Source organism: Eptatretus burgeri, chromosome 6 (assembly GCF_056783735.1).
Source record: "Eptatretus burgeri isolate ZD-2024b chromosome 6, Ebu_testis_v1, whole genome shotgun sequence".
Classification (NCBI taxonomy): domain Eukaryota; kingdom Metazoa; phylum Chordata; class Myxini; order Myxiniformes; family Myxinidae; genus Eptatretus; species Eptatretus burgeri.
Genome location: NC_140966.1, coordinates 43,983,520 through 43,996,242, shown reverse-complemented (window position 1 = coordinate 43,996,242; position 12,723 = coordinate 43,983,520). Strand labels below are relative to the sequence as shown.

The 12,723-nt window shown below is 47.1% G+C and overlaps 1 protein-coding gene across 6 annotated transcripts in view; it reads right to left on the bottom strand.

The window, feature by feature from the left end:
- Nucleotides 1–12,615, bottom strand: part of CENPX (centromere protein X) — a 75,802-nt gene extending 63,187 nt beyond the window's left edge. Inside the window, exons 1-3 of one of the 6 annotated variants that reach the window (XM_085884772.1) lie at nucleotides 12,315–12,596; nucleotides 12,015–12,066; nucleotides 1,512–1,565 (exon numbers count right to left, since the gene is read on the bottom strand). Coding sequence is in view for 3 of the 6 variants with exons in the window: in XM_085884775.1 (XP_085740901.1) it covers nucleotides 1,512–1,565; nucleotides 12,015–12,066; nucleotides 12,315–12,419 (211 nt within the window). In the remaining 3 variants the exon portion in view is untranslated. Of the gene's footprint in view, nucleotides 1–1,511; nucleotides 1,566–2,584; nucleotides 2,708–11,929; nucleotides 11,952–12,014; nucleotides 12,067–12,314 lie in introns of those variants that run through there. The other 5 variants (XM_085884775.1, XM_085884776.1, XM_085884777.1 and 2 more) reach the window with 5 other exon arrangements.
- Nucleotides 12,616–12,723: the final 108 nt, after the last annotated feature.

The following is a 12,723-nucleotide window of genomic DNA, read 5'->3' as shown; positions in this document are numbered from 1 at the left end:
GACTACACAGGTACTTACCAGCATAACTAACTTTGGAACCTGAATGTTGAGTGCGCATGGTTTCCAGATTCGTAACAATATATATATATATATATATATATATATATATATATATATATATATATATATATATATATACATACACACACACACACACACACACACACACACACACACACACACACACACACACACACACACACACACACACACACACACACACACACACACACACACACACACACACACACACACACACGTAATAGATGAATTGAACTCAGATACTGTTCTCATACCGAACATACCTTTCATTCCATCTGATACAAATATGTGTATGTTTTATGTTAAGGTTATATTATAAGTTAAGGTTGTTCAATTATAACGCTACACCACCCAAAGTATAAACAAGGCTGAACTGTCTGAGAGAAATCTGAGGAACCGTTGAAGGTTCTCTCAAGAGTTTGATTGTTGGACTCATTATTAAGTGTCGTATCCAAGAAGAACGAGATTGTTAATTGTGGTTACAACGAAATAGATGAATAAAAGTGTTCAAAAACAATTGGCCGCGTTTGGTACGTGGTGGTATAGCTCGTGCTATTTACGAGTTCAAGTGCTGCTGTGATGATTTAGGCAGAACTCCCCAGACCTTGACTGACAGAATCAAGCAGCACGTCCCTTTGTCCATCAGGAGGAACACTAGAGGAATGAGAATACAGCCGGTACTTGCTTGTAGGAAAGTCCTGGCATCGATCTCAACATCGTATGCATCCACTTTTGGACGGCATTTGATTGAGAATGAAAATCGTGCGGAAACAGAAGTGTGTGGATACATTCAAGATATTGAGTGGAGGATGAAGTATAACACATCTCCGAATACTGGGAGTGACGTTTATCTACTCCATGGACCCTATGTTATGTCTGCAAAAAGTTTGTCCATTCACTTTGCATAATAGTGCAATGAAGAAAAGGACCACAAACTCGGCTCTCAGCCAGAGATGTTGATGAAGAGGATTCTGCCGTGGCCCTAGTGGTCCCACCACAGAATTTCCAACTTTCAAATGGAGCCCTGAACACTGAATAGGCTCCTCCAACCTAAAGGATTGGGAGATGGTGATGTCTGCAGAGAACATCCAATCGGAATTGCTGGTGTTGATAGGTGGCCTACATAGGCTCTTCTTTTTGTCTCATTCACTTCATGCGCATTTCACCTGAAGAGTGCATAATAAAAAGCTTCAATTCTAGTTTATGGAAATGTCTTTCAAATGCCTCTGTTTATGTCTGTATTGAAGTTTTCCAGTACCAAGTACCATTTTTGCATTTAGCAAATGTCATACAACAGGTAAGCACAAATTAATTCTAAATTGTTTAACAGCAAGCTTATCGTTCAAATTCAGCACCGTATTAATTGACCTTTGAAATGTTTTTAATGGTTTCCTCATTAAACGAAGAACATAAAAGTGCAAATAATTATTTCACACCAAAACAATGTTTTCATGAAAGAAGCTCATTACCCATCACAAATAATTGCAGGAGTTCAGCCATTAGGCTGAGCACATCAGCACCGACTGCAAGGATGAAATTGGGAGGGAAATGGGAACAAAGCAAAAGAACAACATCAGGAATGATAAAAGCAGGTGATCAATCTCTTGGAGGAGTAATGCGGCTCAAAGGCCATTTTTGCAAAGCAGTCGCAACTGTTCAGGGCACATCGCAAACTGACGGTTTCTATTTTCATTTCAATAAATATTACAAACACCTGTTGCAGCGATGACAATAAACACACCTGCAATCAATGCTAATCAATTACAGAAGGAATGTTAAACTTGCATTACCAATAAAATAAATGACCTCATAAACACATTTAGTCATTTGAAATTGCATGGTTGCTTACTTGAACACAGGAATTTTCATAAGATATTGGACGCTTCGTTGTATATATCCTCAAATTATAGGTCTCTCTTCCTCCAATAGAGATTCAAAAACTGATAACGTTTGTTGTGAAATCGAGCCAATTTCTGCAAATTATGATGCTTCATTTAAGAATATCTTGTGTTTTTTTGGATACAAGGCCGAGGATCTTGGAAGAGTGAGAACATTCAACGGGGCAGGACGCAACAGTACAAAAGGAACAATGGAAGAGGAGGGAGGAATGGCACCAACAGGAGGGTTGAAGAACAAAATTGAGGGATAATTGCACAAACAATGGTATTGGAGTGGAAAGAGGGGTAGGGAAGATGGACAAGATGGAAGATCAACACAGAAGCAAACTTTTAGAAAGAAAAAAAAAAAAAACAAATCCATGAAAATTTGGAAGTGGGCGTGAGGGTTGGTGGGTTAATGGGGGTAGAAAATATCATGGTTTTGGATGGAAAATGATCTGAGATTGTATTGGAGAATGTTCATCAAATAGATCATTTTCTAACAATGTACCACTGTTTTTGTTAACATAACAAAGCAATCAATCTAAAGGTCACCCAATACACCCCAAATAACTGTTGAGCCTGTTGGTCAGAGGCATAGGGAATTTGTAATTTTTGAGTACTCAGTCTCATCAAAAGTGGAATAGCAGCACGATTGCTGTCACCTCACGGCATCAGCACAATGGCACACACCGCCGAGGCTCCGTGCGATCAAGCGGCGCACGCGCCGCCAAGGCGCCACACCATCAAGCGCGCACGCGCCGCCGAGGCTCCGTGCCACAAACAAGCTGTACACACCGAGGTTCCACACAAACAAGCTGTACAAACTGAGGTTCCACACAAACAAGCTGTACACACCGAGGTTCCACACAAACAAGCTGTACAAACCGAGGTTCCACACAAACAAGCTGTACACACCGAGGTTCCACACAAACAAGCTGTACACACCGAGGTTCCACACAAACAAGCTGTACACACAGAGGTTCCACACAAACAAGCTGTACACACAGAGGTTCCACACAAACAAGCTGTACACACCAAGGCTCCACACAAACAAGCTGTACACACCGAGGCTCCACACAAACAAGCTGTACACACCGAGGGTCCACACAAACAAGCTGTACACACCGAGGTTCCACACAAACAACGTGTACACACCGAGGTTCCACACAAACGTGTACACACCGAGGTTCCACACAAACAAGCTGTACACACCAAGGCTCCACACAAACAAGCTGCACACACCGAGGGTCCACACAAACAAGCTGTACACACCGAGGTTCCACACAAACAACGTGTACACACCGAGGTTCCACACAAACAACGTGTACACACCGAGGTTCCACACAAACAAGCTGTACACACCAAGGCTCCACACAAACAAGCTGTACACAAACAAGCTGTACACACCGAGGTTCCACACAAACAAGCTGTACACACCGAGGTTCCACACAAACAACCTGGACACACCGAGGTTCCACACAAACAAGCTGTACACACCGAGGTTCCACACAAACAACCTGTACACACCGAGGTTCCACACAAACAACGTGTACACACCGAGGTTCCACACAAACAAGCTGTACACACCAAGGCTCCACACAAACAAGCTGTACACACCGAGGTTCCACACAAACAAGCTGTACACACCAAGGCTCCACACAAACAAGCTGTACACACCGAGGTTCCACACAAACAAGCTGTACACACCGAGGTTCCACACAAACAACCTGGACACACCGAGGTTCCACACAAACAAGCTGTACACACCGAGGTTCCACACAAACAAGCTGTACACACCGAGGTTCCACACAAACAAGCTGTACACACCGAGGTTCCACACAAACAAGCTGTACACACCGAGGTTCCACACAAACAACCTGGACACACCGAGGTTCCACACAAATAACCTGTACACACCGAGGTTCCACACAAACAACGTGTACACACCGAGGTTCCACACAAATAACCTGTACACACCGAGGTTCCACACAAATAACCTGTACACACCGAGGTTCCACACAAACAACCTGGACACACCGAGGTTCCACACAAACAAGCTGTACACACCGAGGTTCCACACAAACAACCTGGACACACCGAGGTTCCACACAAATAACCTGTACACACCGAGGTTCCACACAAACAACCTGTACACACAGAGGTTCCACACAAACAACCTGGACACACAGAGGTTCCACACAAACAACCTGTACACACCGAGGTTCCACACAAATAACCTGTACACACCGAGGTTCCACACAAACAACCTGTACACACCGAGGTTCCACACAAATAACCTGTACACACCGAGGTTCCACACAAACAACGTGTACACACCGAGGTTCCACACAAACAACCTGTACACACCGAGGTTCCACACAAACAACCTGGACACACCGAGGTTCCACACAAACAAGCTGTACACACCGAGGTTCCACACAAACAACCTGGACACACCGAGGTTCCACACAAATAACCTGTACACACCGAGGTTCCACACAAACAACGTGTACACACCGAGGTTCCACACAAATAACCTGTACACACCGAGGTTCCACACAAATAACCTGTACACACCGAGGTTCCACACAAACAACCTGGACACACCGAGGTTCCACACAAACAACCTGGACACACAGAGGTTCCACACAAACAACCTGTACACACAGAGGTTCCACACAAATAACCTGTACACACCGAGGTTCCACACAAACAACCTGTACACACCGAGGTTCCACACAAACAACCTGTACACACCGAGGTTCCACACAAACAACCTGTACACACCGAGGTTCCACACAAATAACCTGTACACACCGAGGTTCCACACAAACAACCTGTACACACCGAGGTTCCACACAAACAACCTGTACACACCGAGGTTCCACACAAATAACCTGTACACACCGAGGTTCCACACAAATAACCTGTACACACCGAGGTTCCACACAAACAACCTGTACACACCGAGGTTCCACACAAACAACCTGGACACACCGAGGTTCCACACAAACAAGCTGTACACACCGAGGTTCCACACAAACAACCTGGACACACCGAGGTTCCACACAAATAACCTGTACACACCGAGGTTCCACACAAACAACCTGTACACACCGAGGTTCCACACAAACAACCTGTACACACCGAGGTTCCACACAAATAACCTGTACACACCGAGGTTCCACACAAACAACCTGTACACACCGAGGTTCCACACAAACAACCTGTACACACCGAGGTTCCACACAAATAACCTGTACACACCGAGGTTCCACACAAACAACCTGTACACACCGAGGTTCCACACAAACAACCTGTACACACCGAGGTTCCACACAAACAACCTGGACACACAGAGGTTCCACACAAACAACCTGTACACACCGAGGTTCCACACAAACAACCTGTACACACCGAGGTTCCACACAAACAACCTGTACACACCGAGGTTCCACACAAATAACCTGTACACACCGAGGTTCCACACAAACAACGTGTACACACCGAGGTTCCACACAAACAACCTGTACACACCGAGGTTCCACACAAACAACCTGGACACACCGAGGTTCCAAACAAATAACCTGTACACACCGAGGTTCCACACAAACAACCTGGACACACAGAGGTTCCACACAAACAACCTGTACACACCGAGGTTCCACACAAATAACCTGTACACACCGAGGTTCCACACAAATAACCTGTACACACCGAGGTTCCACACAAACAACCTGTACACACCGAGGTTCCACACAAACAACCTGGACACACCGAGGTTCCACACAAACAAGCTGTACACACCGAGGTTCCACACAAACAACCTGTACACACCGAGGTTCCACACAAACAACCTGTACACACCGAGGTTCCACACAAATAACCTGTACACACCGAGGTTCCACACAAACAACCTGTACACACCGAGGTTCCACACAAACAACCTGTACACACCGAGGTTCCACACAAATAACCTGTACACACCGAGGTTCCACACAAACAACCTGTACACACCGAGGTTCCACACAAACAACCTGTACACACCGAGGTTCCACACAAACAACCTGGACACACCGAGGTTCCACACAAACAAGCTGTACACACCGAGGTTCCACACAAACAAGCTGTACACACCGAGGTTCCCCACAAACAACCTGGACACACCGAGGTTCCACACAAATAACCTGTACACACCGAGGTTCCACACAAACAACGTGTACACACCGAGGTTCCACACAAATAACCTGTACACACCGAGGTTCCACACAAATAACCTGTACACACCGAGGTTCCACACAAACAACCTGGACACACCGAGGTTCCACACAAACAACCTGGACACACAGAGGTTCCACACAAACAACCTGTACACACAGAGGTTCCACACAAATAACCTGTACACACCGAGGTTCCACACAAACAACCTGTACACACCGAGGTTCCACACAAACAACCTGTACACACCGAGGTTCCACACAAACAACCTGTACACACCGAGGTTCCACACAAACAACCTGTACACACCGAGGTTCCACACAAACAACCTGTACACACCGAGGTTCCACACAAATAACCTGTACACACCGAGGTTCCACACAAACAACCTGTACACACCGAGGTTCCACACAAACAACCTGTACACACCGAGGTTCCACACAAACAACCTGGACACACCGAGGTTCCACACAAACAAGCTGTACACACCGAGGTTCCACACAAACAACCTGGACACACCGAGGTTCCACACAAATAACCTGTACACACCGAGGTTCCACACAAATAACCTGTACACACCGAGGTTCCACACAAATAACCTGTACACACCGAGGTTCCACACAAATAACCTGTACACACCGAGGTTCCACACAAACAACCTGGACACACCGAGGTTCCACACAAACAACCTGGACACACCGAGGTTCCACACAAACAACCTGGACACACAGAGGTTCCACACAAACAACCTGTACACACCGAGGTTCCACACAAATAACCTGTACACACCGAGGTTCCACACAAACAACCTGTACACACCGAGGTTCCACACAAATAACCTGTACACACCGAGGTTCCACACAAACAACGTGTACACACCGAGGTTCCACACAAACAACCTGTACACACCGAGGTTCCACACAAACAACCTGTACACACCGAGGTTCCACACAAACAGCCTGTACACACCGAGGTTCCACACAAACAACCTGGACACACCGAGGTTCCACACAAACAACCTGTACACACCGAGGTTCCACACAAACAACCTGTACACACCGAGGTTCCACACAAACAACCTGTACACACCGAGGTTCCACACAAATAACCTGCACACACCGAGGTTCCACACAAACAACCTGGACACACCGAGGTTCCACACAAACAACCTGGACACACAGAGGTTCCACACAAACAACCTGTACACACCGAGGTTCCACACAAATAACCTGTACACACCGAGGTTCCACACAAACAACCTGTACACACCGAGGTTCCACACAAATAACCTGTACACACCGAGGTTCCACACAAACAACCTGTACACACCGAGGTTCCACACAAACAACCTGTACACACCGAGGTTCCACACAAACAACCTGTACACACCGAGGTTCCACACAAACAACCTGTACACACCGAGGTTCCACACAAATAACCTGTACACACCGAGGTTCCACACAAACAACCTGTACACACCGAGGTTCCACACAAACAACCTGGACACACCGAGGTTCCACACAAACAAGCTGTACACACCGAGGTTCCACACAAACAACCTGGACACACCGAGGTTCCACACAAATAACCTGTACACACCGAGGTTCCACACAAACAACGTGTACACACCGAGGTTCCACACAAATAACCTGTACACACCGAGGTTCCACACAAATAACCTGTACACACCGAGGTTCCACACAAACAACCTGGACACACCGAGGTTCCACACAAACAACCTGGACACACCGAGGTTCCACACAAACAACGTGTACACACCGAGGTTCCACACAAACAACGTGTACACACCGAGGTTCCACACAAACAACCTGTACACACAGAGGTTCCACACAAACAACCTGGACACACAGAGGTTCCACACAAACAACCTGGACACACCGAGGTTCCACACAAACAACTTGTACACACAGAGGTTCCACACAAACAACCTGGACACACCGAGGTTCCACACAAACAGGCTGTACACACCGAGGTTCCACACAAACAACCTGTACACACCGAGGTTCCACACAAACAAGCTGTACACACCGAGGTTCCACACAAATAACCTGTACACACCGAGGTTCCACACAAACAAGCTGTACACACCGAGGTTCCACACAAACAACCTGGACACACCGAGGTTCCACACAAACAAGCTGGACACACCGAGGTTCCACACAAACAACCTGGACACACCGAGGTTCCACACAAACAAGCTGTACACACCGAGGTTCCACACAAACAAGCTGTACACACCGAGGTTCCACACAAACAACCTGGACACACCGAGGTTCCACACAAATAACCTGTGCACACCGAGGTTCCACACAAACAACCTGTACACACCGAGGTTCCACACAAACAACCTGGACACACAGAGGTTCCACACAAACAACCTGGACACACAGAGGTTCCACACAAACAACCTGGACACACCGAGGTTCCACACAAACAACCTGTACACACAGAGGTTCCACACAAACAACCTGGACACACCGAGGTTCCACACAAACAAGCTGTACACACCGAGGTTCCACACAAACAACCTGGACACACCGAGGTTCCACACAAATAACCTGTACACACCGAGGTTCCACACAAACAACCTGTACACACAGAGGTTCCACACAAACAACCTGGACACACAGAGGTTCCACACAAACAACCTGTACACACCGAGGTTCCACACAAATAACCTGTACACACCGAGGTTCCACACAAACAACCTGTACACACCGAGGTTCCACACAAACAACCTGTACACACCGAGGTTCCACACAAACAACCTGTACACACCGAGGTTCCACACAAATAACCTGTACACACCGAGGTTCCACACAAACAACGTGTACACACCGAGGTTCCACACAAACAACCTGTACACACCGAGGTTCCACACAAACAACCTGGACACACCGAGGTTCCACACAAACAAGCTGTACACACCGAGGTTCCACACAAACAACCTGGACACACCGAGGTTCCACACAAATAACCTGTACACACCGAGGTTCCACACAAACAACGTGTACACACCGAGGTTCCACACAAATAACCTGTACACACCGAGGTTCCACACAAATAACCTGTACACACCGAGGTTCCACACAAACAACCTGGACACACCGAGGTTCCACACAAACAACCTGGACACACAGAGGTTCCACACAAACAACCTGTACACACAGAGGTTCCACACAAATAACCTGTACACACCGAGGTTCCACACAAACAACCTGTACACACCGAGGTTCCACACAAACAACCTGTACACACCGAGGTTCCACACAAATAACCTGTACACACCGAGGTTCCACACAAACAACCTGTACACACCGAGGTTCCACACAAACAACCTGTACACACCGAGGTTCCACACAAATAACCTGTACACACCGAGGTTCCACACAAATAACCTGTACACACCGAGGTTCCACACAAACAACCTGTACACACCGAGGTTCCACACAAACAACCTGGACACACCGAGGTTCCACACAAACAAGCTGTACACACCGAGGTTCCACACAAACAACCTGGACACACCGAGGTTCCACACAAATAACCTGTACACACCGAGGTTCCACACAAACAACCTGGACACACCGAGGTTCCACACAAACAACCTGGACACACAGAGGTTCCACACAAACAACCTGTACACACAGAGGTTCCACACAAATAACCTGTACACACCGAGGTTCCACACAAACAACCTGTACACACCGAGGTTCCACACAAACAACCTGTACACACCGAGGTTCCACACAAACAACCTGTACACACCGAGGTTCCACACAAACAAGCTGTACACACCGAGGTTCCACACAAACAAGCTGTACACACCGAGGTTCCACACAAACAACCTGGACACACCGAGGTTCCACACAAATAACCTGTACACACCGAGGTTCCACACAAACAACCTGTACACACCGAGGTTCCACACAAACAACCTGGACACACAGAGGTTCCACACAAACAACCTGGACACACAGAGGTTCCACACAAACAACCTGGACACACCGAGGTTCCACACAAACAACCTGTACACACAGAGGTTCCACACAAACAACCTGGACACACCGAGGTTCCACACAAACAAGCTGTACACACCGTGGTTCCACACAAACAACCTGGACACACCGAGGTTCCACACAAATAACCTGTACACACCGAGGTTCCACACAAACAACCTGTACACACAGAGGTTCCACACAAACAACCTGGACACACAGAGGTTCCACACAAACAACCTGTACACACCGAGGTTCCACACAAATAACCTGTACACACCGAGGTTCCACACAAACAACCTGTACACACCGAGGTTCCACACAAAGAACCTGTACACACCGAGGTTCCACACAAACAACGTGTACACACCGAGGTTCCACACAAACAACCTGTACACACCGAGGTTCCACACAAACAACCTGGACACACCGAGGTTCCACACAAACAAGCTGTACACACCGAGGTTCCACACAAACAACCTGGACACACCGAGGTTCCACACAAATAACCTGTACACACCGAGGTTCCACACAAACAACGTGTACACACCGAGGTTCCACACAAATAACCTGTACACACCGAGGTTCCACACAAATAACCTGTACACACCGAGGTTCCACACAAACAACCTGGACACACCGAGGTTCCACACAAACAACCTGGACACACAGAGGTTCCACACAAACAACCTGTACACACAGAGGTTCCACACAAATAACCTGTACACACCGAGGTTCCACACAAACAACCTGTACACACCGAGGTTCCACACAAACAACCTGTACACACCGAGGTTCCACACAAATAACCTGTACACACCGAGGTTCCACACAAACAACCTGTACACACCGAGGTTCCACACAAACAACCTGTACACACCGAGGTTCCACACAAATAACCTGTACACACCGAGGTTCCACACAAATAACCTGTACACACCGAGGTTCCACACAAACAACCTGTACACACCGAGGTTCCACACAAACAACCTGGACACACCGAGGTTCCACACAAACAAGCTGTACACACCGAGGTTCCACACAAACAACCTGTACACACCGAGGTTCCACACAAATAACCTGTACACACCGAGGTTCCACACAAACAACCTGGACACACCGAGGTTCCACACAAACAACCTGGACACACAGAGGTTCCACACAAATAACCTGTACACACCGAGGTTCCACACAAACAACGTGTACACACCGAGGTTCCACACAAATAACCTGTACACACCGAGGTTCCACACAAATAACCTGTACACACCGAGGTTCCACACAAACAACCTGTACACACCGAGGTTCCACACAAACAACCTGTACACACCGAGGTTCCACACAAACAACCTGTACACACCGAGGTTCCACACAAACAACCTGTACACACCGAGGTTCCACACAAACAACCTGGACACACCGAGGTTCCACACAAACAACCTGGACACACCGAGGTTCCACACAAATAACCTGTACACACCGAGGTTCCACACAAACAACCTGTACACACCGAGGTTCCACACAAATAACCTGTACACACCGAGGTTCCACACAAATAACCTGTACACACCGAGGTTCCACACAAACAACCTGTACACACCGAGGTTCCACACAAACAACCTGTACACACCGAGGTTCCACACAAATAACCTGTACACACCGAGGTTCCACACAAATAACCTGTACACACCGAGGTTCCACACAAACAACCTGTACACACCGAGGTTCCACACAAATAACCTGTACACACCGAGGTTCCACACAAACAACCTGCCCATCTCAAACCTCCGCGCCAACACAGAGAAACACTTCAATTTTTAACTGTTTTTAATGAGTGAATGAGTTTCTCTCGAACCTCGAATCTTGTCATCTTGAAAATGTAAAGTCATCATCTTGCTTACTGTCGCCTACAAAACAAGAAGTGAAACACAGGATTACAAACACACTCGTACACACACACACACACACACACACACACACACACACACACACACACACACACACACACACACACACACACACACACACACACACACACACACACACACACACACACACACACACACACACACACACACACACACACACACACACACACACACACACACACACACACACACACACACACACGTTGAAGTAACCGAACGAAGCCTACATTTTTGAACTTTGCGCCTTCGTTTTCCTCCATGTTGTCACGAAGATAATTCACCGTCTCAGGAAGAGCGCGAAGCGAATTCCCATTTACCCAATTACAGCTCATTCCACGTCACAGGAGCGACGGATTAAATCAAATAGCACAAGTTCTGTTCATGATATACAGAGCAGTATATAACATCCAACCTCAGCTCGAAGTTTTATACACCGCCCAATCGGGCGCTTCGTTGTATCGCGTCTTTTTTAAAAACGGTGCTGTACATCAGTTTCGGAGAGACCTTTATCTCATTTATTTCCTTCAAGAGAGCAATGGATGATTCGAAAAAAAGCGGAAGTTTGAAGGAAGATTACCCTTTTTGTCCTGTTTGACATTTTTCGCCTCAATATTATTACGTCATTTATATTCCAAA